This window comes from Oncorhynchus kisutch, linkage group LG20, assembly GCF_002021735.2.
Source record: "Oncorhynchus kisutch isolate 150728-3 linkage group LG20, Okis_V2, whole genome shotgun sequence".
Classification (NCBI taxonomy): Eukaryota; Metazoa; Chordata; class Actinopteri; order Salmoniformes; family Salmonidae; genus Oncorhynchus; species Oncorhynchus kisutch.
The window spans coordinates 2,897,698-2,925,613 of record NC_034193.2 but is presented as its reverse complement, the minus strand read 5'-3'; the positions used below and the strand labels follow the sequence as shown (position 1 = coordinate 2,925,613).

The 27,916-nt window shown below is 47.3% G+C and overlaps 1 protein-coding gene across 2 annotated transcripts in view; it reads right to left on the bottom strand.

The window, feature by feature from the left end:
- slx4ip (SLX4 interacting protein) overlaps window positions 1-27,904 on the bottom strand; it is a 178,064-nt gene extending 150,160 nt beyond the window's left edge. For both annotated transcript variants that reach the window (XM_031799385.1, XM_031799386.1), the window contains exons 1-2: window positions 27,600-27,904; window positions 27,240-27,287 (exon numbers count right to left, since the gene is read on the bottom strand). In XM_031799385.1, the coding sequence (XP_031655245.1) occupies window positions 27,240-27,266 (27 nt within the window). In that variant the 5' untranslated portion in view covers window positions 27,267-27,287; window positions 27,600-27,904. The remainder of the gene's footprint in view (window positions 1-27,239; window positions 27,288-27,599) is intronic.
- Between the last annotated feature and the right edge of the window lie 12 nt (window positions 27,905-27,916).

Genomic DNA, 27,916 nt, shown 5'->3' with positions numbered 1-27,916 from the left:
AAACAAGCTACGGCCTTAGGCCTGAAAAAACAAGCTACTGCCTTAGGCCTGAACAAAACAAGCTACGGCCTTAGGCCTGAAAAAACAGCTACTGCCTTAGGCCGAACACAAACAAGGCTACTGCCTTAGGCCTGAACAAAACAAGCTAGACTGCCTTAGGCCTGAAACAAAACAAGCTACTGCCTTAGGCCTGAACAAAACAAGCTACTTGCCTTAGGCCTGAACAAAGCAAGCTACTGCCTTAGGCCTGAACAAAACAACTACTGCCTTAGGCCTGAACAAAACAAGCTACTGCCTAGGGCCTGACAAAACAAGCTACTGCTTAGGGCCTGAACAAACAAGCTACTGCCTTAGGCCTGAACAAAACAAGCTACTGCCTGAGGCCTGAACAAAACAAGCTACTAGCCTTAGGCCTGAACAAAACAAGCTACTGCCTTAGGCCTGAACAAAACAAGCTACTTGCCTTAGGCCTGACAAAACAAGCTACTGCCTTAGGCCTGAACAAAACAAGCTACTGCCTTAGGCCTGAACAAAACAAGCTACTGCCTTAGGCCTGAACAAAACAAGCTACTGCCTTATGCCTGAACAAAACAAGCTACTGCCTTAGGCCGAACAAAACAAGCTACTGCCTTAGGCCTGAACAAAACAAGCTACTGCCTTAGGCCTGAACAAAACAAGCTACTACTGCCTTAGCCTGAACAAAACCAGCTACTGCCTTAGGCCTGAACAAAACAAGCTACTGCCTTAGGCCTGAACAAAACAAGCTACTGCCTTAGGCCTGAACAAAACAACCTACTGAAAGCTACTGCCTTAGGGCCTGAACAAAACAAGCTACTGCCTTAGGCCTGAACAAAAACAAGCTACTGCTTAGGCCTGAACAAAACAAGCTTACTGCCTTAGGCCTGAACAAAACAAGCTACTGCCTTAGGCCTGAACAAAAACAAGCTACTGGCCTTAGGCCTGAACAAAACAAGCTACTGCCTTAGCCTGAACAAAACAAGCTACTGCCTGTAGGCCTGAACAAAACAAGCTACTGCCTTAGGCCTGAACAAAACAGCTACTGCCTTAGGCCTGAACAAAACAGCTACTGCCGTAGGGCCTGAACAAAACAAGCTACTGCCTTAGGCCTGAAACAAAACAGCTACTGCCTTAGGCCTGAAACAAAACAAGCTACTGCCTGAGGCCTGGAAACAAAACAATCTAAATGCCTTAGGCCTGAACAAAACAAGCTACTGCTGCTTAGGCCTGAACAAAACAAGCTACTGCCTTAGGCCTGAAACAAAACAAGCTACTGCCTTAGGCCTGAACAAAACAAGCTACTGCCTTAGGCCTGAACAAAACAAGCCGACTGCCTTAGCCTGAACAAAACAAGCTACTGCCTTAGGCTGAACAAAAACAAGCTACTGCCTTAGGCCTGAACAAAACAAGCTACTGCCTTAGGCCTGAACAAAACAAGCTACTGCCTTAGGCCTGAACAAAACAAGCTACTGCCTTAGGCCTGAACAAAACAAGCTACTGCCTTAGGCCTGAACAAAACAAGCTACTGCCTTAGGCCTGAACAAAACAAGCTACTGCCTTAGGCCTGAACAAAACAAGCTACTGCCTTAGGCCTGAACAAAACAAGCTACTTGCCTTAGGCCTGAACAAAACAAGCTACTGCCTTAGGCCTGAACAAAACAAGCTACTGCCTTAGGCCTGAACAAAACAAGCTACTGCCTTAGGCCTGAACAAAACAAGCTACTGCCTTAGGCCTGAACAAAACAAGCTACTGCCTTAGGCCTGAACAAAACAAGCTACTGCCTTAGGCCTGAACAAAACAAGCTACTGCCTTAGGCCTGAACAAAACAAGCTACTGCCTTAGGCCTGAACAAAACAAGCTACTGCCTTAGGCCTGAACAAAACAAGCTACTGCCTTAGGCCTGAACAAAACAAGCTACTGCCTTAGGCCTGAACAAAACAAGCTACTGCCTTAGGCCTGAACAAAACAAGCTACTGCTTAGGCCTGAACAAAACAAGCTACTGCCTTAGGCCTGAACAAAACAAGCTACTGCCTTAGGCCTGAACAAAACAAGCTACTGCCTTAGGCCTGAACAAAACAAGCTACTGCCTTAGGCCTGAACAAAACAAGCTACTGCCTTAGGCCTGAACAAAACAAGCTACTGCCTTAGGCCTGAACAAAACAAGCTACTGCCTTAGGCCTGAACAAAACAAGCTACTGCCTTAGGCCTGAACAAAACAAGCTACTGCCTTAGGCCTGAACAAAACAAGCTACTGCCTTAGGCCTGAACAAAACAAGCTACTGCCTTAGGCCTGAACAAAACAAGCTACTGCCTTAGGCCTGAACAAAACAAGCTACTGCCTTAGGCCTGAACAAAACAAGCTACTGCCTTAGGCCTGAACAAACAAGCTACTGCCTTAGGCCTGAACAAAACAAGCTACTGCCTTAGGCCTGAACAAAACAAGCTACTGCCTTAGGCCTGAACAAAACAAGCTACTGCCTTAGGCCTGAACAAAACAAGCTACTGCCTTAGGCCTGAACAAAACAAGCTACTGCCTTAGGCCTGAACAAAACAAGCTACTGCCTTAGGCCTGAACAAAACAAGCTACTGCCTTAGGCCTGAACAAAACAAGCTACTGCCTTAGGCCTGAACAAAACAAGCTACTGCCTTAGGCCTGAACAAAACAAGCTACTGCCTTAGGCCTGAACAAAACAAGCTACTGCCTTAGGCCTGAACAAAACAAGCTACTGCCTTAGGCCTGAACAAAACAAGCTACTGCCTTAGGCCTGAACAAAACAAGCTACTGCCTTAGGCCTGAACAAAACAAGCTACTGCCTTAGGCCTGAACAGAACAAGCTACTGCCTTAGGCCTGAACAGAACAAGCTACTGCCTTAGGCCTGAACAAAACAAGCTACTGCCTTAGACCTGAACAGAACAAGCTACTGCAATTTTCCTGGGCCCCGGCCATCAATCCTGCAATTTGTTCTTCAGATTTTATAAGATAAATACCACTGATTGAAACATATTTGTTGAACAGTGGAGTAGGAAGTGCTGTACCACAATGATTACAAGGTCTCCTCTGACTGTCTGTGTTTGTCCGTGGTCTCCTGTCTCTATGACCAGGCTATGGTCACAGAGTCCGTACATTGGCAATGTCTGTGTTTGTCCATGGTCTCCTGTCTCTATGACCAGGCTATGGTCACAGAGTCCGTACATTGGCCATGTCTGTGTTTGTCCATGGTCTCCGGTCTCTATGACCAGGCTATGGTCAGAGTCCGTACATTGGCCATGTCTGTGTTTGTCCATGGTCTCCTGTCTCTATGACCAGGCTATGGTCACAGAGTCCGTACATTGGCCATGTCTGTGTTTGTCCATGGTCTCCGGTCTCTATGACCAGGCTATGGTCACAGAGTCCGTACATTGGCCATGTCTGTGTTTGTCCATGGTCTCCGGTCTCTATGACCAGGCTATGGTCACAGTGTCCGTACATTGGCCATGTCTGTGTTTGTCCATGGTCTCCGGTCTCTATGACCAGGCTATGGTCACAGAGTTCGTACATTGGCAATGTCTTTGTTTGTTTGACGAGTTGTGCTTAATTTGATATCTCCGTATATAGAATTTTGGTAACATTGAAGTTTGTGATTAAATTTAGCCAATAATTAGACAGATTTCTATTTGTCATTCTCCCCCCTCTCCCTCCCCCTCTCCTGTGGTCTTTGTCCAGCAGTGATCCATGGATGGACCGGTGGTTTCAACTCACTGCTTCCGACAATTACCCCCAATGCAGCGTGGGAACGCCAGGCTAAAGAAGGCAGGGGGCTGTCAATCACACGTGCACGTGTGTGTGTGACTGCCACACAAGAGACACAGTCCCACGGTGACTTCCTGGACCAGACCAGTTCTACTGCTACTCCTTGGGATCAGTCTCTTTCTCTGCCTTCTGAGATGTAAAAAAAACACTGTTTCTACCATTACAGCTGAGGGAATGTTCAGTGATGGACTGATGTTCGGCTGGTGGTTCAGCAGGCAGCCAACGAACAGCAATTCGTCCTGACTGACATAAGGACTAGGAAATCAATGTAGGTGGTGTAGAATTAGTAGTGTGGCCAGCCACATGGTACAGCCCTAGATCAGAGGGATCAATAGGGTCTCTGTGTGAATGGATGGTCCGTATGGACGAGAGACCTGAGTCAGTGACGGCTGGCCAGCCACATGGTACAGCCCTAGATCAGAGGGATCAATAGGGTCTCTGTGTGAATGGATGGTCCGTATGGACGAGAGACCTGAGTCAGTGACGGCTGGCCAGCCACATGGTACAGCCCTAGATCAGAGGGATCAATAGGGTCTCTGTGTGAATGGATGGTCCGTATGGACGAGAGACCTGAGTCAGTGACGGCTGGCCAGCCACATGGTACAGCCCTAGATCAGAGGGATCAATAGGGTCTCTGTGTGAATGGATGGTCCGTATGGACGAGAGACCTGAGTCAGTGACGGCCCCTTAAAGATGGTGGTCTGATTAAGGTGGGGTGGGGACCAGGCAGAGAGCCAGGTTGTGTTTGTTGGGGGGGGGGACCAGGCAGAGAGCCAGGTTGTGTTTGTTGCGGGGAGGGGGGGGGGGGGGGGGGGGGAGACCAGGCAGAGAGCCAGGTTGTGTTTGTTGGGGGGGGGGGACCAGGCAGAGAGCCAGGTTGTGTTTGTTGGGGGGGGGGGGGGGGGGGGGGGGGGACCAGGCAGAGGGCCAGGTTGTGTTGTTGGGGTGGGGGGGGGGACCAGGCAGAGAGCCAGGTTGTGTTTGTTGGGGTGGGGGACCAGGCAGAGAGCCAGGTTGTGTTTGTTGGGGGGAGGGGGGGGGAGACCAGGCAGAGAGCCAGGTTGTGTTTGTTGGGGGGGGGGGGACCAGGCAGAGAGCCAGGTTGTGTTTGTTGGGGGGGGGGGGGGGGGGGGGACCAGGCAGAGGGCCAGGTTGTGTTTGTTGGGGGGAGGGGGGGGAGGCCAGGCAGAGAGCCAGGTTGTGTTTGTTGGGGGGAGGGGGGGGGGGGGGGGCAGGCAGAGAGCCAGGTTGTGTTTGTTGGGGTAGGGGACTAGGCAGAGAGCCAGGTTGTGTTTGTTGGGGGGGGGGGGGGGGGGACCAGGCAGAGGGCCAGGTTGTGTTTGTTGGGGTGGGGGGGGTACCAGGCAGAGAGCCAGGTTGTGTTTGTTGGGGTGGGGGACCAGGCAGAGAGCCAGGTTGTGTTTGTTGGGGGGGGACCAGGCAGAGAGCCAGGTTGTGTTTGTTGGGGTGGGGGACCAGGCAGAGAGCCAGGTTGTGTTTGTTGGGGGGGGGGGGGGGGGGAGGCCAGGCAGAGAGCCAGGTTGTGTTTGTTGGGGTGGGGGACCAGGCAGAGAGCCAGGTTGTGTTTGTTGGGGGGGGGGGGGGGACCAGGCAGAGGGCCAGGTTGTGTTTGTTGGGGTGGGGGGGGGGTACCAGGCAGAGAGCCAGGTTGTGTTTGTTGGGGTGGGGGACCAGGCAGAGAGCCAGGTTGTGTTTGTTGGGGAGGGGACCAGGCAGAGAGCCAGGTTGTGTTTGTTGGGGTGGGGGACCAGGCAGAGAGCCAGGTTGTGTTTGTTGGGGGGGGGGGGGGAGGCCAGGCAGAGAGCCAGGTTGTGTTTGTTGGGGTGGGGGGACCAGGCAGAGAGCCAGGTTGTGTTTGTTGGGGGGGGGGGGGGACCAGGCAGAGGGCCAGGTTGTGTTTGTTGGGGTGGGGGGGGGGGACCAGGCAGAGAGCCAGGTTGTGTTTGTTGGGGGGGGAGGGGGGGGGGGGGGGACCAGGCAGAGAGCCAGGTTGTGTTTGTTGGGCGGGGGGGGGGAGACCAGGCAGAGGGCCAGGTTGTGTTTGTTGGGGTGGGGGGGGGACCAGGCAGAGAGCCAGGTTGTGTTTGTTGGGGGGGGAGGGGGGGGGGGGGGGACCAGGCAGAGAGCCAGGTTGTGTTTGTTGGGCGGGGGGGGAGACCAGGCAGAGAGCCAGGTTGTGTTTGTTGGGGGGGGGGACCAGGCAGAGAGCCAGGTTGTGTTTGTTGGGGGGAGGGGGGGGGGGGAGACCAGGCAGAGAGCCAGGTTGTGTTTGTTGGGGGGGGGGGACCAGGCAGAGAGCCAGGTTGTGTTTGTTGGGGGGGGGGGGGGACCAGGCAGAGGGCCAGGTTGTGTTTGTTGGGGTGGGGGGGGGGACCAGGCAGAGAGCCAGGTTGTGTTTGTTGGGGTGGGGGACCAGGCAGAGAGCCAGGTTGTGTTTGTTGGGGGGAGGGGGGGGGAGGCCAGGCAGAGAGCCAGGTTGTGTTTGTTGGGGGGAGGGGGCCAGGCAGAGAGCCAGGTTGTGTTTGTTGGGGTGGGGGACCAGGCAGAGAGCCAGGTTGTGTTTGTTGGGGGGGGGGGGGGGGACCAGGCAGAGGGCCAGGTTGTGTTTGTTGGGGTGGGGGGGGGTACCAGGCAGAGAGCCAGGTTGTGTTTGTTGGGGTGGGGGACCAGGCAGAGAGCCAGGTTGTGTTTGTTGGGGGGGGGGACCAGGCAGAGAGCCAGGTTGTGTTTGTTGGGGTGGGGGACCAGGCAGAGAGCCAGGTTTGTGTTTGTTGGGGGGGGGGGGGGGGAGGCCAGGCAGAGAGCCAGGTTGTGTTTGTTGGGGTGGGGGGACCAGGCAGAGAGCCAGGTTGTGTTTGTTGGGGGGGGGGGGGGGGGGGGACCAGGCAGAGGGCCAGGTTGTGTTTGTTGGGGTGGGGGGGGGGACCAGGCAGAGGCCAGGTTGTGTTTGTTGGGGGGGGGGGACCAGGCAGAGAGCCAGGTTGTGTTTGTTGGGGTGGGGGACCAGGCAGAGAGCCAGGTTGTGTTTGTTGGGGGGGGGGGGGGGGGGGGGGGCCAGGCAGAGAGCCAGGTTGTGTTTGTTGGGGTGGGGGACCAGGCAGAGAGCCAGGTTGTGTTTGTTGGGGGGGGGGGGGGGGGGACCAGGCAGAGGGCCAGGTTGTGTTTGTTGGGGTGGGGGGGGGGACCAGGCAGAGAGCCAGGTTGTGTTTGTTGGGGGGGGGGGGGGGGGGGGACCAGGCAGAGAGCCAGGTTGTGTTTGTTGGGCGGGGGGGGGAGACCAGGCAGAGAGCCAGGTTGTGTTTGTTGGGCGGGGGGGAGACCAGGCAGAGAGCCAGGTTGTGTTTGTTGGGGTGGGGGACCAGGCAGAGAGCCAGGTTGTGTTTGTTGAGGGGGGGGGGGGGGGGGGACCAGGCAGAGAGCCAGGTAGCTGATTCCCAAACACCCTATACAGTGAGTGGACTAAACATTGAGACTGACCAGGTGAATCCAGTTGAAACCTAAGATCCCTTATTGATGTCACAATCAGTGTAGAAGAAGGGGAGGAGACGGGGTAAAGAAGGATTTTGAGACATGGATTGTGTGATTATGTGTGTGTGCCATTCAGAAGGTAACCGGCCAAGACAAAATATTTAAGTGCCTCTGAACGGGGTATGATGGTAGGTGCCAGGCGCAACGGGTTTGTGTCAAGAACTGCAACGCTGCTGGGTTATTCAAACTCAACCGTTTTCCGTGTGTATCAAGAACGGTCCACCACCCAAAGGACACGCACAACTGACACAACGGTGACGCAGCATTAGAGTCCACATGGGCAGGCATCCCCGTGGAACGCCATCGAACACCTTGTAGAGTCCATGCCCTGAACGAATCGAGGCTGTTCTGAGGGCAAAGGGGGAGGGGGGGGGGCAACTCAATATTAAGAAGGTGTTAATGTTTTGTACACACGCTACCTATTCCCTATATAATACACTGGAGACCCCTAGAGAGCTTAGTTCTTCCTGATGTCCTGTATCACCCCAACCGGTAATACACTGAGACCCCTAGAGAGCTTAGTTCTTCCTGATGTCCTGTATCACCCCAACCGGTAATACACTGAGACCCCTAGAGAGCTTAGTTCTTCCTGATGTCCTGTATCACCCCAACCGGTAATACACTGAGACCCCTAGAGAGCTTAGTTCTTCCTGATGTCCTGTATCACCCCAACCGGTAATACACTGGAGACCCCTAGAGAGCTTAGTTCTTCCTGATGTCCTGTATCACCCCAACCGGTAATACACTGAGACCCCTAGAGAGCTTAGTTCTTCCTGATGTCCTGTATCACCCCAACCGGTAATACACTGGAGACCCCTAGAGGGCTTAGTTCTTCCTGATGTCCTGTATCACCCCAACCGGTAATACACTCCTGTCCCTCCGGCGATCGGTTCATAAGAAAGCCAAGGAATCGGTTTCCTACTGAACTAGCATATTTTCCTGTACCCCCCCCCCCCCCCCCCCCCCCCCCACATTCTTATTTTCAATTTATTTACCCAGGCAAGGAACACACGTCCCTACACTCTAACCACTAGGCTACCTGCCGCCTCTACACTCTAACCACTAGGCTACCTGCCCCCTCTACACTCTAACCACTAGGCTACCTGCCGTCCCTACACTCTAACCACTAGGCTACCTGCCGTCCCTACACTCTAACCACTAGGCTACCTGCCGTCCCTACACTCTAACCACTAGGCTACCTGCCTCCTCTACGCTCTAACCACTAGGCTACCTGCCGCCTCTACGCTCTAACCACTAGGCTACCTGCCGCCTCTACACTCTAACCACTAGGCTACCTGCCGTCCCTACACTCTAACCACTAGGCTACCTGCCGTCCCTACACTCTAACCACTAGGCTACCTGCCGTCCCTACACTCTAACCACTAGGCTACCTGCCGTCCCTACACTCTAACCACTAGGCTACCTGCCGTCCCTACACTCTAACCACTAGGCTACCTGCCGTCCCTACACTCTAACCACTAGGCTACCTGCCGTCCCTACACTCTAACCACTAGGCTACCTGCCGTCCCTACACTCTAACCACTAGGCTACCTGCCGCCCCTACACTCTAACCACTAGGCTACCTGCCGCCCCTACACTCTAACCACTAGGCTACCTGCAGCCCCTACACTCTAACCACTAGGCTACCCTGTCGCCCCTACACTCTAACCACTAGGCTACCTGCCGCCTCTACACTCTAACCACTAGGCTACCTGCCTCCTCTACACTCTAACCACTAGGCTACCTGCCGTCCCTACACTCTAACCACTAGGCTACCTGCCGTCCCTACACTCTAACCACTAGGCTACCTGCCGACCCTACACTCTAACCACTAGGCTACCTGCCGTCCCTACACTCTAACCACTAGGCTACCTGCCGCCCCTACACTCTAACCACTAGGCTACCTGCCGCCCCTACACTCTAACCACTAGGCTACCTGCCGCCTCTACACTCTAACCACTAGGCTACCTGCCCCCTCTACACTCTAACCACTAGGCTACCTGCCGTCCCTACACTCTAACCACTAGGCTACCTGCCTCCTCTACACTCTAACCACTAGGTTACCTGCCGCCTCTACACTCTAACCACTAGGCTACCTGCCTCCTCTACACTCTAACCACTAGGCTACCTGCCGCCTCTACACTCTAACCACTAGGCTACCTGCCTCCTCTACACTCTAACCACTAGGTTACCTGCCGCCTCTACACTCTAACCACTAGGCTACCTGCCTCCTCTACACTCTAACCACTAGGCTACCTGCCGCCTCTACACTCTAACCACTAGGCTACCTGCCCCCTCTACACTCTAACCACTAGGCTACCTGCCGTCCCTACACTCTAACCACTAGGCTACCTGCCGTCCCTACACTCTAACCACTAGGCAGCTACTCAGTACTCTGTATGTCATGGGCTCTCCAACCCTGTTCCTGCAGCTACCCAGTACTCTGTATGCCATGGGCTCTCCAACCCTGTTCCTGCAGCTACCCAGTACTCTGTATGCCATGGGCTCTCCAACCCTGTTCCTGCAGCTACCCAGTACTCTGTATACCATGGGCTCTCCAACCCTGTTCCTGCAGCTACCCAGTACTCTGTATACCATGGGCTCTCCAACCCTGTTCCTGCAGCTACCCAGTACTCTGTATACCATGGGCTCTCCAACCCTGTTCCTGCAGCTACCCAGTACTCTGTATACCATGGGCTCTCCAACCCTGTTCCTGCAGCTACCCAGTACTCTGTATACCATGGGCTCTCCAACCCTGTTCCTGCAGCTACCCAGTACTCTGTATACCATGGGCTCTCCAACCCTGTTCCTGCAGCTACCCAGTACTCTGTATACCATGGGCTCTCCAACCCTGTTCCTGCTACCCAGTACTCTGTATGCCATGGGCTCTCCTACCCTGTTCCTGCTGTTTGGGAACATCAATACTAACATGGTTTTCGTAACTAAACATATTTAGGACCGAATCGAGCCGTTCGGTCCTACGTAGCAAAAAAGTTTTTTACATTGTATAAAGTAGAGACTCATAGCTTGAAAATTGTACATCAAACACTACAGTTGAGGAACAATGGGAAAGTAATTCTGCTTTGAAAGTTGATAAACTTGTAACCCCACTTTTAAGAAAATGGCCTTTGAAAGTTTTGGTACCTACTGGAGAGCTCTTCTTTGTCTACACCCATTCAGCATCGTTCACACCCTCTTAAGCCTTAGCCCCACCCATTCAGCATCGTTCACACCCTCTTAAGCCTTAGCCCTCACCCATTCAGCATCGTTCACACCCTCTAAAGCCTTAGCCCCACCCATTCTCTTTATGGATCCACATGTTAGGCCAAGTGCTTAACAGAGTGAGTAAGTTAGATGTAGTAAACAACCAAAGATTTCCAGACTAAAAGTGGTGAATGTAGTAGCAAAAATCTAATCCATGGCCTATACCCTAATTTGACTTTGGTGCAGGTCATGTTGTTCTTCACATTACCATCTCTGGTAAACACACACCATATCACATTAAATCAAAGTGTATTTGTCACATGAACAGGATACAGAAGGTGTACATGGTACAGTGAAACAGTTACTGGCATAGTAGCAATATCAAAACTGGCAAGTGTCCCTATAAATATTATTATTAGATGATTCTTAGCCAGACACACTGGTCTAAATGGATGGGTCATGTGAAGGAAATGCTATAACCCCCCCCCCCCCCCCCCCAGACATATGTGAAGTGGATGGGTCACGTAATCATCTGGTGAAGTGGGGTATTTTGTTAAGATATGAAGCTAGTTTTAGGTAAATAATTAACCTAATGGTGCATTCAAGACAACTGGGAACTTGGGCAAAATTCAAGGTCAAATCATGACGTCAGTGATCTTCAGGTCGGAAAGTTGGGGCTCTAGAAAGAGGCCCGAGTTCCCGAGTTGGAATTCCGAGTAGATTTTTCCCAGTTGGATAGTTTTATTGGTGAGATCCCAGTTTGTCTTGAATGCACTAAAAACTCTGAGATTTCTGAGTCCCAAATTTTTTTGGAACACAGCAATAATCCCAAACCATACTACTAGTAAATAAACTTGTCATAGCTAACTAATAAACTTGTCATAGCTAACCACCATACATGAATCTGCAGGTAGCTAAAGCTAACCAGCTAGCTTCAATGTTAGCTAGGTAGCTAACATTAGGCTATAACTAGCAAAGCAAATGGGCTTTCTGAGGTACTAATAGTACAGTCGTGGTCAATAGTTTTGAGAATGACACAAATATTAATTTTCCCAAAAGTTTGCTGCTTCAGTGTCTTTAGATATTTTTGTCAGATGTTACTATGGAATACTGAAGTATAATTACAAGCATTTCATAAGTGTCAAAGGCTTTTATTGACAATTACATGAAGTTGATGCAAAGAGTGAATATTTGCAGTGTTGACCCTTCTTTTTCAACCCTGGCATGCTGTCAATTAACTTCTGGGCCACATCCTGACTGATGGCAGCCCATTCAATTAACTTCTGGGCCACATCCTGACTGATGGCAGCCCATTCAATTAACTTCTGGGCCACATCCTGACTGATGGCAGCATGCAGCCTCGTGGTTAGAGAGGCAGGCAGCCTCGTGGTTAGAGAGGCAGGCAGCCTCGTGGTTAGAGAGGCAGGCAGCCTCGTGGTTAGAGAGGCAGGCAGCCTCGTGGTTAGAGAGGCAGGCAGCCTCGTGGTTAGAGAGGCAGGCAGCCTAGTGGTTAGAGAGGCAGGCAGCCTAGTGGTTAGAGAGGCAGGCAGCCTAGTGGTTAGAGAGGCAGGCAGCCTAGTGGTTAGAGAGGCAGGCAGCCTAGTGGTTAGAGAGGCAGGCAGCCTAGTGGTTAGAGAGGCAGGCAGCCTAGTGGTTAGAGAGGCAGGCAGCCTAGTGGTTAGAGCGTTGGGCAGCAGGCAGCCTAGTGGTTAGAGCGTTGGGCAGAAGGCAGCCTAGTGGTTAGAGCGTTGGGCGGCAGGCAGCCTAGTGGTTAGAGCGTTGGGCGGCAGGCAGCCTAGTGGTTAGAGCGTTGGGCGGCAGGTAGCCTAGTGGTTAGAGAGTTGGGTGGCAGGCAGCCTAGTGGTTAGAGCGTTGGGCCAGTAACCGAAAGGTTGCTAGATCGAATCCCATAGCTGACAAGGTAAAAATCTGTCGTTCTGCCCCTGAACAGGCAGTTAACCCACTGTTCCTAGGCCGTCATTGAAAATAAGAATTTGTTCTTGCCGAGTTAAATAAAAGGTAAAATAAAAAATAAAAAATGTTCGCAGCATTGTCTGTCACCAGTGCAAATACCTCATGTGGTCCAAATCATTGATGACTGCCTTCAGCTCATCTGCAATGTAGAGACCGGTGTGTTTGTTGTCCCTTGTGTCTGTGCTCTTGTAGAATACTGGTTGAGGGGTGGAGATGATGTAGTTAATTATTCCTTGCCCACAAACATTCGACCGACCACCTATCAGAGATGATTGCAATACAGTCTGCTTTCTCTAGGATTTGCTTGACCTTCACTTGACCTCTGTGTAACTCCGCATCCAGCAAATTAGTCTCCGCATCCAGCAAAGCAAGATCTTGAGAATCAGCTGTGCATGTGATGGCAGAATGCACTGTGCATGTGATGGCAGAATGCACTGTGCATGTGATGGCAGAATGCACTGTGCATGTGATGGCAGAATGCACTGTGCATGTGATGGCAGAATGCACTGTGCATGTGATGGCAGAATGCACTGTGCATGTGATGGCAGAATGCACTGTGCATGTGATGGCAGAATGCACTGCACATGTGATGGAAGAATGCACTGCGCATGTGATGGCAGAATGCACTGCGCATGTGATGGCAGAATGCACTGCGCATGTGATGGCAGAATGCACTGCGCATGTGATGGCAGAATGCACTGCGCATGTGATGGCAGAATGCACTGCGCATGTGATGGCAGAATGCACTGTGCATGTGATGGCAGAATGCACTGTATATGTGATGGCAGAATGCACTGTATATGTGATGGAAGAATGCACTGCACATGTGATGGAAGAATGCACTGCACATGTGATGGCAGAATGCACTGTACATGTGATGGCAGAATGCACTGTGCATGTGATGGCAGAATGCACTGTGCATGTGATGGCAGAATGCACTGTGCATGTGATGGCAGAATGCACTGTGCATGTGATGGCAGAATGCACTGTATATGTGATGGCAGAATGCACTGTATATGTGATGGAAGAATGCACTGCACATGTGATGGAAGAATGCACTGCGCATGTGATGGAAGAATGCACTGCGCATGTGATGGAAGAATGCACTGCGCATGTGATGGAAGAATGCACTGCGCATGTGATGGAAGAATGCACTGCGCATGTGATGGCAGAATGCACTGCGCATGTGATGGCAGAATGCACTGTGCATGTGATGGCAGAATGCACTGTGCATGTGATGGCAGAATGCACTGTGCATGTGATGGCAGAATGCACTGTGCATGTGATGGCAGAATGCACTGTGCATGTGATGGCAGAATGCACTGTATATGTGATGGCAGAATGCACTGTATATGTGATGGAAGAATGCACTGTATATGTGATGGAAGAATGCACTGCACATGTGATGGAAGAATGCACTGCGCATGTGATGGCAGAATGCACTGTGCATGTGATGGCAGAATGCACTGTATATGTGATGGCAGAATGCACTGTATATGTGATGGAAGAATGCACTGCACATGTGATGGAAGAATGCACTGCACATGTGATGGCAGAATGCACTGTACATGTGATGGCAGAATGCACTGTGCATGTGATGGCAGAATGCACTGTGCATGTGATGGCAGAATGCACTGTGCATGTGATGGCAGAATGCACTGTGCATGTGATGGCAGAATGCACTGTATATGTGATGGCAGAATGCACTGTATATGTGATGGAAGAATGCACTGCACATGTGATGGAAGAATGCACTGCGCATGTGATGGAAGAATGCACTGCGCATGTGATGGAAGAATGCACTGCGCATGTGATGGAAGAATGCACTGCGCATGTGATGGAAGAATGCACTGCGCATGTGATGGCAGAATGCACTGTGCATGTGATGGCAGAATGCACTGTGCATGTGATGGCAGAATGCACTGTGCATGTGATGGCAGAATGCACTGTGCATGTGATGGCAGAATGCACTGTGCATGTGATGGCAGAATGCACTGTGCATGTGATGGCAGAATGCACTGTATATGTGATGGCAGAATGCACTGTATATGTGATGGAAGAATGCACTGTATATGTGATGGAAGAATGCACTGCACATGTGATGGAAGAATGCACTGCACATGTGATGGCAGAATGCACTGTACATGTGATGGCAGAATGCACTGTACATGTGATGGCAGAATGCACTGCGCATGTGATGGAAGAATGCACTGCGCATGTGATGGAAGAATGCACTGCGCATGTGATGGAAGAATGCACTGCGCATGTGATGGAAGAATGCACTGTGCATGTGATGGCAGAATGCACTGCGCATGTGATGGCAGAATGCACTGTATATGTGATGGAAGAATGCACTGCACATGTGATGGAAGAATGCACTGCACATGTGATGGAAGAATGCACTGCACATGTGATGGCAGAATGCACTGCACATGTGATGGCAGAATGCACAGTGCATGCAGAGGGTTGCAATTCCATTGAATCGGGGATAGTTTAACCAACATATGCCACAAGACCTACACAAAAAAAGGTTCACTGTTATAAGCTACATTTCTTTATGAATTTAAGCAAAATTCCCCAAAAATTCCAGGGCTTAACTTCCCACGGAGGACCTCCGGAACGTTTCCGACCCTTTGCAACCATACTCGTGACCGCCGGTGAGGCGGTAATGCAGCTGTTGGTCACCGCAACAACCCTAAAAATATTTGGGGCTTCTTGGAACTGGGGATCTTGGGAAGAAATGTTTTCCGTTCTAACACAGTTGGTCTACATTCCAGACGAGTATTGATTATTCAATAATCAAATCAGCTGATCAGCGTCAGGAGTAGGTTATACACAATCACGTTAGCATACTACCCTAACCATGTCTAACACAATTGACATTTGGTCTCGTCTAGTCCTCTACTCAGTCACACACCAGCAGCAGCACCGTGTGACTATATGGGGATTCTCAGAAGTGGGGGGGGCCTTTAGCAGGAAGTAATTGGACAAACTTAACACACTTAGTCTACATTCCAAATGATTAGGGTCTATCGATTACTCAATAATCAAATCATGTGATCAGCTTCAAGGGTATCAATCAGTTTCAACCAACAGCTGCATCGGACGTGAACATGTGGGGATCCAGACAGCAGTAATAGAAACCATAAAAGCCTGAATATCCATCCTAGATGGAAGGTGCTAGCTACTGACCCACAGAGCTGCTGCCAATACTAGATTCTGTATCTAAATGTTACTCTTTATTTTAATTTTATTTTTACCTTTATTTAACTAGGTAAGTCAGTTAAGAACAAATTCTTATTTTCAATGACGGCCTAGGAACAGTGGGTTAACTGCCTGTTCAGGGACGCAGAACCACAGATTTGTACCAGCTCGGGGATTTGAACTTGCAACCTTCCGGTTACTAGTCCAACGCTCTAACCACTAGGCTACCTGCCGCCCCTACACTCTAACCACTAGGCTTCCTGCCGTCCCTACACTCTAACCACTAGGCTTCCTGCCGCCCCTACGCTCTAACCACTAGGCTACCTGCCTCCTCTACACTCTAACCACTAGGCTTCCTGCCGTCCCTACGCTCTAACCACTAGGCTACCTGCCGCCCCTACGCTCTAACCACTAGGCTACCTGCCGCCCCTACGCTCTAACCACTAGGCTACCTGCCGCCTCTACGCTCTAACCACTAGGCTACCTGCCGCCTCTACGCTCTAACCACTAGGCTACCCTGCTCTTCTTCTTGTTTGAGACTTTCATGTTACTACTACAGAAATACTTCAATACTGTAGGTGTGTTTGCTCGAGGACATTCAAACAAGACATTACATGCAAGTGCTGCTGTTACTGAGAAGAGAGACAAACGATTAAGGGCCCAGAAGGAGTCACCTTTTCATACGGTGTCCTAAAACTGGGCCAACACCGTTTTGTTCTCTCCTCAACACAGTCTTTGTCTAGTTGTATAGAGGGCGTGAGGACCCACCAATACAACAGCGCAGAGTGCTACTTAATACCAAGGTCCTGTATTGTATTCTGTCACAGTAGCGTGAATACACAGGAGTCCTTCTGTATGTCAGGACTTAACATCTCTATCCTAAACTCTCTTCTCTGCCAAGACTCAGATTAGCCGTGACCTGACAGAAGACAAAACACAAAAGTGAGTGCGCTACAGGGCCATATTTATTTAGTTCAGTTACCTTAGCTTTCTTGGATACAGAAACAATAAATGGAAATCTTGAAGCAAGTGGGGACAGCCGACTGGGATAGAGAGAGATTGAATATGTCCGTACAACACACCAGCCAGCTGGTCATGCTCTGAGGACGCGGCTGGTCTGAGCTCTGAGGACGCGGCTGGTCTGAGCTCTGAGGACGCGGCTGGTCTGAGCTCTGAGGACGCGGCTGGTCTGAGCTCTGAGGACGCGGCTGGTCTGAGCTCTGAGGACGCGGCTGGTCTGAGCTCTGAGGACGCGGCTGGTCTGAGCTCTGAGGACGCGGCTGGTCTGAGCTCTGAGGACGCGGCTGGTCTGAGCTCTGAGGACGCGGCTGGTCTGAGCTCTGAGGACGCGGCTGGTCTGAGCTCTGAGGACGCGGCTGGTCTGAGCTCTGAGGACGCGGCTGGTCTGAGCTCTGAGGACGCGGCTGGTCTGAGCTCTGAGGACGCGGCTGGTCTGAGCTCTGAGGACGCGGCTGGTCTGAGCTCTGAGGACGCGGCTGGTCTGAGCTCTGAGGACGCGGCTGGTCTGAGCTCTGAGGACGCGGCTGGTCTGAGCTCTGAGGACGCGGCTGGTCTGAGCTCTGAGGACGCGGCTGGTCTGAGCTCTGAGGAACCGGCTGGTCTGAGCTCTGAGGAACCGGCTGGTCTGAGCTCTGAGGAACCGGCTGGTCTGAGCTCTGAGGAACCGGCTGGTCTGAGCTCTGAGGACGCGGCTGGGGATGCCGTTGGTCAGACTAGCGTTGAACAGTCCTTACTACGGGTACTTCCTGTTTGAGTTTCTGCCTATAGGACGGGAGAAGCAGGAGGCGTGATCTGATTTGCTGATGGGAGGGCGGGGAAGGGCCTTGTAGCCTTTAACAGGATGTTGACTGTCTCCTGTGGAATGTTGCCCCACTCCTCTTCAATGGCTGTGCAAAGTTACTAAATCACTAACAGGGATGGAAACTCATTTGTGCACAACATTTGAGAGAAATAAGCTTTTTGTGTATGGGACATTTCTGATATTTTGGTTCAGTAGAAATAAAACATGTTCTACCCAGTCAGTCTAATCACTGGGGCGGCAGGGTAGCCTAGTAGTTAGAGTGTTGGACTAGTAGGCGGAAGGTTGCAAGTTCAAACCCCCAAGCTGACAAGGTACAAATCTGTCGTTCTGCCCCTGAACAGGCAGTTAACCCACTGTTCCTAGGCCGTCATTGAAAATAAGAATTTGTTCTTAACTGACTTGCCTGGTTAAATAAAGGTAAAATAAAAATAAAATAAAATAAAACTGGACTATGTTCTACCCAGTCAGTCTAATCACTGGACTATGTTCTACCCAGTCAGTCTAATCACTGGACTATGTTCTACCCAGTCAGTCTAATCACTGCCTTTCCCATTTCTTCCTGCAGGAAGGTCTCCACGGCTCTAGTCTCTGGTTAGTATCACTCTTCACCTTCTCTTATCTCTGTTCCAGACCCTCCCTCCCCGTCCATCCTCTCCATGTTGCTTCAAATCAGGCACTGGGTCCAAGTGGTCAGAGGACCACCACTACCCACTATGACAGCCCACCCCCCTGCCCTTTGCCATGGCTATCGTATGCGTATGAGAACCAGACCCCCTTCTACTCCCCTGCACTTAGCTTACATGCTAACAGCTCTAACATTATCCAATGGTAGAGTAACAGTATTATTCTGTTACAGTCTCTACCCCCTGGTAGAGTAACAGTATTATTCTGGTGTTACAGTCTCTACCCCCTGGTAGAGTAACAGTAGTATTCTGGTGTTACAGTCTCTACCCCCTGGTAGAGTAACAGTATTATGGTGTTACAGTCTCTACCCACTAGGAAGGAATATTTATTCAACCTCCCAGAGAGAGAGTATTCTGTATGAACTGGTGAGAGAGTGATGAGTCCCGTGCAGACGTCCATTTGTTCCTGAACATAAAACTTTTAATAAATGAAACATTAACAAAAAGACGGAGACCAGTGGGCTTTTCCTGCTCTGCACTTAAAACACACGCATCTGGTGTGGCTTACTCCTGGAAATCATGATGAGAGGATGGCCAGGGCTAGTTCAGGATGTTCCTCAGGCTCAGCCTCGCACTGGTTAAACCAGCATGAATACCGTAAGAACTATAAAGCCATACAATATATAGGTAATGCTGTAAAACCCCCTAGAGAGTCAGTTTAAGCTAGAGATATCTGCTTCTCAATACACTGTATCCATACAATATACAGGTAATGCTGTAAAACCCCCTAGAGAGTCAGTTTAAACTAGAGATATCTGCTTCTCAATACACTGTATCCATAGAATATACAGGTAATGCTGTAAAACCCTAGAGAGTCAGTTTAAACTAGAGATATCTGCTTCTCAATACACTGTATCCATACAATATACAGGTAATGCTGTAAAACCCCCTAGAGAGTCAGTTTAAACTAGAGATATCTGCTTCTCAATACACTGTATCCATACAATATACAGGTAATGCTGTAAAACCCTAGAGAGTCAGTTTAAACTAGAGATATCTGCTCCTCAATACACTGTATCCATAGAATATACAGGTAATGCTGTAAAACCCCCTAGAGAGTCAGTTTAAACTAGAGATATCTGCTTCTCAATACACTGTATCCATAGAATATACAGGTAATGCTGTAAAACCCCCTAGAGAGTCAGTTTAAGCTAGAGATATCTGCTTCTCAATACACTGTATCCATACAATATACAGGTAATGCTGTAAAACCCCCTAGAGAGTCAGTTTAAACTAGAGATATCTGCTTCTCAATACACTGTATCCATACAATATACAGGTAATGCTGTAAAACCCCCTAGAGAGTCAGTTTAAGCTAGAGATATCTGCTTCTCAATACACTGTATCCATACAATATACAGGTAATGCTGTAAAACCCCCTAGAGAGTCAGTTTAAGCTAGAGATATCTGCTCCTCAATACACTGTATCCATACAATATACAGGTAATGCTGTAAAACCCCCTAGAGAGTCAGTTTAAACTAGAGATATCTGCTCCTCAATACACTGTATCCATAGAATATACAGGTAATGCTGTAAAACCCCCTAGAGAGTCAGTTTAAGCTAGAGATATCTGCTTCTCAATACACTGTATCCATAGAATATACAGGTAATGCTGTAAAACCCCCTAGAGAGTCAGTTTAAACTAGAGATATCTGCTTCTCAATACACTGTATCCATACAATATACAGGTAATGCTGTAAAACCCCCTAGAGAGTCAGTTTAAGCTAGAGATATCTGCTTCTCAATACACTGTATCCATAGAATATACAGGTAATGCTGTAAAACCCCCTAGAGAGTCAGTTTAAACTAGAGATATCTGCTTCTCAATACACTGTATCCATAGAATATACAGGTAATGCTGTAAAACCCCCTAGAGAGTCAGTTTAAACTAGAGATATCTGCTTCTCAATACACTGTATCCATACAATATACAGGTAATGCTGTAAAACCCCCTAGAGAGTCAGTTTAAACTAGAGATATCTGCTTCTCAATACACTGTATCCATAGAATATACAGGTAATGCTGTAAAACCCCCTAGAGAGTCAGTTTAAACTAGAGATATCTGCTCCTCAATACACTGTATCCATAGAATATACAGGTAATGCTGTAAAACCCCCTAGAGAGTCAGTTTAAACTAGAGATATCTGCTTCTCAATACACTGTATCCATACAATATACAGGTAATGCTGTAAAACCCCCTAGAGAGTCAGTTTAAACTAGAGATATCTGCTTCTCAATACACTGTATCCATACAATATACAGGTAATGCTGTAAAACCCCCTAGAGAGTCAGTTTAAACTAGAGATATCTGCTCCTCAATACACTGTATCCATAGAATATACAGGTAATGCTGTAAAACCCCCTAGAGAGTCAGTTTAAACTAGAGATATCTGCTTCTCAATACACTGTATCCATACAATATACAGGTAATGCTGTAAAACCCCCTAGAGAGTCAGTTTAAACTAGAGATATCTGCTTCTCAATACACTGTATCCATACAATATACAGGTAATGCTGTAAAACCCCCTAGAGTCAGTTTAAGCTAGAGATATCTGCTTCTCAATACACTGTATCCATACAATATACAGGTAATGCTGTAAAACCCCCTAGAGTCAGTTTAAACTAGAGATATCTGCTCCTCAATACACTGTATCCATAGAATATACAGGTAATGCTGTAAAACCCTAGAGAGTCAGTTTAAGCTAGAGATATCTGCTTCTCAATACACTGTATCCATACAATATACAGGTAATGCTGTAAAACCCCCTAGAGTCAGTTTAAGCTAGAGATATCTGCTTCTCAATACACTGTATCCATAGAATATACAGGTAATGCTGTAAAACCCCCTAGAGTCAGTTTAAGCTAGAGATATCTGCTTCTCAATACACTGTATCCATAGAATATACAGGTAATGCTGTAAAACCCTAGAGAGTCAGTTTAAACTAGAGATATCTGCTTCTCAATACACTGTATCCATAGAATATACAGGTAATGCTGTAAAACCCCCTAGAGAGTCAGTTTAAGCTAGAGATATCTGCTTCTCAATACACTGTATCCATAGAATATACAGGTAATGCTGTAAAACCCTAGAGAGTCAGTTTAAACCTACGTCTTCCGTATCTACTGTGGAAGGTGGCAGAGCTACAGCAGTATTTGTCAGACCAGGAGGCATCTAGAAAATCAGTTGTCACGAGAACTTCAGTAAAGTCCGAAAGGTTTACATAGTCACATGACCAGAAACATGGAAAGTTGAGACTCTCACAAACATGTTGGTTGTTTTGGGATTACCATCCCCACAAGACTCATCTGAAGATAACCCGGTACCAAGAGTGTAATCATTAATCCAATCAGAAATTAGAATTTCTATTTGACTCATTCAGGTAGGTCCCTCCCGGTTTTGTCCAGCTTGCTTCCATTTAAGAAATGTTTTACGAAATCGCCGTAATGAATACAACCCAGTTTGGAAAAAAGTGAACAGATGTATTTTAGAGGCCAAAACAAAAAGTGGTGAAAAAAAAACTTGAAATATACTGATCTTTCTCCCAGATATAGGACAGAAACTTCACAACAAACTTCATTTTGATTTATTTTTTGACAAAGTTTTTCCATAAATTCATCTATTATTAAATGCATTAGCTATGGGCTAATAGCAGTAAGGCCGAATTCAACGGTTCATTAAAAAAAATATATATATTTTATTTTATATACCCACAGGGGTCCTAAAATTCTAACTCAACTAGCTAAATGATCATTGGTATGACCTTCTTAAAACAATACCATTGTTAGCTGGGTAGAAACCCAGCCTCGACTATGGACAAGGAATCAAATCAAATCAAATTTATTTATATAGCCCTTCGTACATCAGCTGATATCTCAAAGTGCTGTACAGAAACCCAGCAGACATTTGACAAAGCCAGGGGGAAAGCTTCAAGTGGACAGACACTTTAAAAAACGAGGCGCTGAACAGCACTAGACCACCAGCCAAGGGTTTGCTATTGTGTTCACTTGAGTTATTGGAATCGCAGTTGGTCTCTCAAATTATGTAAATTGAGAGACGAGTCCCTAGAATTGAATTGAACAAGAACACATTGCTTACACACTTGACTTATGAAAGCAACTCATTTATGGCTGCAGAGACGACCCTGTGGACGTGAGGCAAGACTTCTCAAATGTACAACAACAGCGCCCTCTAGTGGTAGTCTAAATGACGAGCACTATCTTTAAGAACACAGTGAGCAAAACATTAATTACACCTTCCTAATTTTTAGTTGGCACATGGACTCTCGAAGGTGTCGAAAGCTGTTGACTAAAAACTGAGCGGTCTGAGGTTGTGAGGCCAGTTGGACATACTGCCAAGTTCTATAAAAACGATGTTGGCCGCGGTTTATTTCCATACGGACAAAATGTTGTTTCTCTAAAACGTTGTGCACAAATGTGTTTACATTCCTGTTAGTGAGCATTTCTCCCTTACAAAGATAATCCATCAGCCTGACGGGTGTGGCATATCAAGACGAATAAACAGCATGATCATTACACAGGTGCACCTTGTGCTGGGGACAATAAAAGGCCACTCTAAAATGTGCAGTTTTGTCACAAAACACAATGCCACAGATGTCTCAAGTATTGAGGAAGCCTGCAATTGGCATGTAGACTGCAGGATTTTCCACCAGATAATTTAATGTTAATCATTCTACCATAAGCCGCCTCCAATGTCATTTTAGAGAATTTGGCAGTATGTCCACAACCGGCTTTACAACCGCAGACCACGTGCAACACCAGCCCAGGACCTCCACATCCGGTTTCTTCACCTGCGGGATGGTCTGAGACCAGCCACCAGGACAGCTGAAGAAACATAGGAGTATTTCTATAATAAAGCCCCTTTGTGGGGAAAAACAGGCCCACCTGCCCCACCAGGGGCTGCTCCCCTGCCCAGTCGGGCTGCTCCCCTGCCCAGTCGGGCTGCTCCCCTGCCCAGTCGGGCTGCTCCCCTGCCCAGTCGGGCTGCTCCCCTGCCCAGTCATGTGAAATCAATAGATTAGAGTGGGGCGGCAGGGTAGCCTAGTGGTTAGAGCGTTGGACTAGTCACCGAAAGGTTGCAATTTCAAATCCCCGAGCTGACAAGGTACAAATCTGTCGTTCTGCCCCTGAACAGGCAGTTAACCCACTGTTCCTAGGCAGTCATTGAAAATAAGAATTTGTTCTTAACTGACTTGCCTAGTTACTAGTCCAACGCTCTAACCACTAGGCTACCCTGCCGACCATCTATTCTAAAACTCTTGCCTAGTTAAATAAAGGTTAAAAAAAATAAAAAATAAAAGAGCCTAATGAATTTATTAAAATGGACTGATTTCCTTTAAATGAACTGTAACTCAGTGAAATTGTTGCGTAATATAAATACACACACACACACACAGAGAGAACCAAAATAACTGATTAAAAACACTATTTTGTAATGAAGGTCTACAGTAGCCTCAACAGCACCCTCTAGGGTAGCACCATGGTGTAGCCAGACACCAGCCTGTTTCTGCCCTCTTCAACACAAAACCAAGGAAGCTCATGGTTCACACCCCCTTCCACAGATTTAAACAGCAATTATCATGACTTCCCAACGACGTCCTATCAGAGCTCTTGCAGCATGAACAGAACATCTTGTCCAACCAATCAAAGGGTCAGATAACTAGTATATTTGAGCTTTAACAACAACATTAGTTCTCTCTTTTCTGGAGGTTCAAATTGAAATTGTAACCAGTTTTGTACGGCTTGTTTAAGAAAGAGCGATACTTTAAACAAAATTACATTTTCAATTAGTCGGAAATGAGAAGATGTCAACTGTATGAAGGTAAAAAAAAGGCCATGTTTGAACAAAGCATGAGCCTTTTAATAATCTACTGGAGAACCATTTTGGGTTTAAGTATCATTTATATACGAGTGAAGCTTTTAGTGAGAGGTTTAAAGCTTTAATATTTCATCATTTTAGCCGCCCAAATAATCACTATATCAAGGCACCTTTAATTTTGTCTGGTTTAGCATTTTTTTTTTTTTAACTAAATATTTTTTTGCTCATATGATGAACAAGTCGTCTGGAGTAGGCAGCACCATTATTAAGTAAACTGGGACCCAAGAGTTTTTATTTTAGTTTATTTTTTATTTCACCTTTATTTAACCAGGTAGGCTAGTTGAGAACACCTTTATTTAACCAGGTAGGCTAGTTGAGAACACCTTTATTTAACCAGGTAGGCTAGTTGAGAACACCTTTATTTAACCAGGTAGGCTAGTTGAGAACACCTTTATTTAACCAGGTAGGCTAGTTGAGAACACCTTTATTTAACCAGGTAGGCTAGTTGAGAACACCTTTATTTAACCAGGTAGGCTAGTTGAGAACACCTTTATTTAACCAGGTAGGCTAGTTAAGAACACCTTTATTTAACCAGGTAGGCAAGTTGAGAACACCTTTATTTAACCAGGTAGGCAAGTTGAGAACAAGTTCTCATGTACAATTACGACCTGGCCAAGATAAAGCAAAGCAGTTCGACACACAACAACAACACAGAGTTACACATGGAGTAAAACAAACATACAGTCAATAATACAGTAGAAAAATAAGTCTATATACGATGTCAGCAAATGAGGTGAGATAAGGGAGGTAAAGGCAAAAATAGACCATGGTGGCAAAGTAAATACAATATAGCAAGTAAAACACTGGAATGGTAGATTTGCAATGGAAGAATGTGCAAAGTAGAGACAGAAATAATAGTATAATAATAGTTAATCAATGTGATTTTTCCTCTCCATGGAATCGTATCTATTTTTGCTAACTTTCTAATTGAAATTGTGGTAAGTTCATTTATATTTTTTGAGATGTGAATAAGTATGTCTATTTCACCAACCGCGTTTTATTGGTAAACTACAAGGTAGTGTAAACACTGTATTCTGTTAACGATCCAATACGTAATATGGTACACTTGTCATAATAAGGTTTTAATCCAGGAAGGCTAGAAAAGTGACCAAGATGTTCAATGAGACTAGAGTCATCAACATACATTGACACTTTAGTTTTTAATCGCCTGGATCTCAAACTCCTTGATGTTCTTGTGGGATCTAATTTTAATAGCTAGCATTTCAATGGCCATAATAAATAGCTTACCGTTTACATACTTAGCTAATGCAGCTAATTTAGCCTACTCAACAACCTGACAGAGAGGAATGCTATTTACTCTAGCTAGCTGGCTAAGGCTATCGAACACTGCAACTCTTCCAAGTCAAGGTAAGCTTTCGGCTTTATTCATTTATTCCCACCGGGGCCCGCCCGTGGGAGCTTCAAGTTCCTCGCTGTCCACATCACGAAGAATGTATCATGGTCCAAACACCAACAGTCGTAAAGAAGGCAATACCACGCCTCTTCCCCCTCAGGAAGCTGAGAAGATTTGGCATGGGCCCTCAAGATCCTCAAAAAGTTATACAGCTGCACCATCGAGAGCATCCTGACTGGCTGCATCACTGCTTGGTATGGCAACTGCTTGACATCAGACCGCAAGGCACGACAGAGGGTCGTGTGTACGGCCCAGTACATCACTGGGGCTGAGCTCTACATTCTAGGACCTCTATACCAGGCGGTGTCAAAGGAAGGGCCAAACAATGTGTTAAAGACTCCCGCACAGACTGTTCTCTCTGCAACTGCACAGCAAGCGGTACCAATGCACCATGTCTGGAACCAACAGGACCCAGAATAGCTTCTACCCCCAAGCCATAAGACTGCTAAATAGTTCATCAAATGGCTACCAGGACGATCTCCATTGACACTTTTTTTTGCACAAACTCACAAAGTTCTTGGATCATACACTGCTACAGTCTATTATCTATCCTGTTGTCTAGTCACGTTACCTTGACCTATATGTAAATATCTACCTCATACCCCTTCACATCGACTCAGTACTACAGTCTATTATCTATCCTGTTGTCTAGTCACGTTACCTTGACCTATATGTAAATATCTACCTCATACCCCTTCACATCGACTCAGTACTACAGTCTATTATCTATCCTGTTGTCTAGTCACGTTACCTTGACCTATATGTAAATATCTACCTCATACCCCTTCACATCGACTCAGTACTACAGTCTATTATCTATCCTGTTGTCTAGTCACGTTACCTTGACCTATATGTAAATATCTACCTCATACCCCTTCACATCGACTCAGTACTACAGTCTATTATCTATCCTGTTGTCTAGTCACGTTACCTTGACCTATATGTAAATATCTACCTCATACCCCTTCACATCGACTCAGTACTAGTCTATTATCTATCCTATCCTAAATGGAAGCCAGTGCAATGAAATGGGGCAGGACCTACCTGAATTTGTCCAATAGAAACTCTTGTTTTGGTTGCAAAAGGTAATGTTTTTGCAACTGTTTGGACTAATGATTACACCCCAGATCAGCTAGATGCAGACAAGAGTGGCGCAAGGTAGTATTGAGTGTCACTGTCTGCCACCTTGATTACTCCAACTTGTCTCTCGACCTCTACACCTACATTATAAACTTTCATTCATAGGCTAGTTTGTATGAACCTCATGATGTGTATAGGGCAAATTCAAGTATCACGTAGTAGCCTAAACCTATCGATGTTACATTGAACTGGGTGAATGGAATATGAAGGACAGTCATCCAACATGCTGTAATAGAAATAAGACCATGCTCATTAAATAAGTAATGGTCCTCCCTCATCTTTAACGGCACAAACCACCATTGCTTATGCTTAGAAGTTGACACAGTTCTGGAGCATGTCTTTAACCATTTTAAAATGTCAACTTCAATGGAGTAGGGATGTCCCAAGGATCCCGGATGACAAGGACCATCATATCCAATCACCGAATGCGTCAAACATTACAGAATAAACATGCTTATCAGTTACCCGAAGACAGAGCAATATCAGTCAGATGAATAAAACAACGTTAGTCCACTTGTTTTAAAGGTGTCTTTCCACTTACCTTGACAACAACCTTGTGAGGAGCCATTCTTGTTGAGTCTAGTAGTAACTACGACCAGGAAACAAACATGTAACGTCAATATTCTTTACATTTGCCCACACCATATCCTTTCATAAACATGACAATGTAACCTGATGGACAACCACGAAGTAACCTAACTGTGGCTTTTTGCTTGAGTCACAATAGCTAGCATACATTATATATCCAGCTATGGAAGAACGGATATTAATTGCAATAGTTATTTTACCAGATTACTGTAGCTACACGTTAGGTACAAAACGTTTATTGTTGAACAAGAACACGACGTACAAGCTAAGCAGCTAAACTAGGTAGCTTGTAAGCCGTGTTTGTTGTATTTACCGTAGCTAACAAGCAAGACACCGACTGTTATTCAATCAACTGACTTCAGGACGAGCTGTAACGTTAACTAGCTACGTTTATTTAGCTGCATAACAACTTATTTTCCACTAGTTACCACAGCCACAAAGTAAAATGGGGCTTTATCGTAAAAAAAAAAAATTGAAACAAAGGTTATGGTTAGCATTGTACTTAAGTTTCAGGTTAGGTTTAGTTTTAAAATCAGATTTAAAAAAATATTAATTGTAGAAATAGACGGGTTTTACACCTAATTATGACTTTGTGGCGGTGGTAACTAGAGACGACGATTTTCCGCCGAC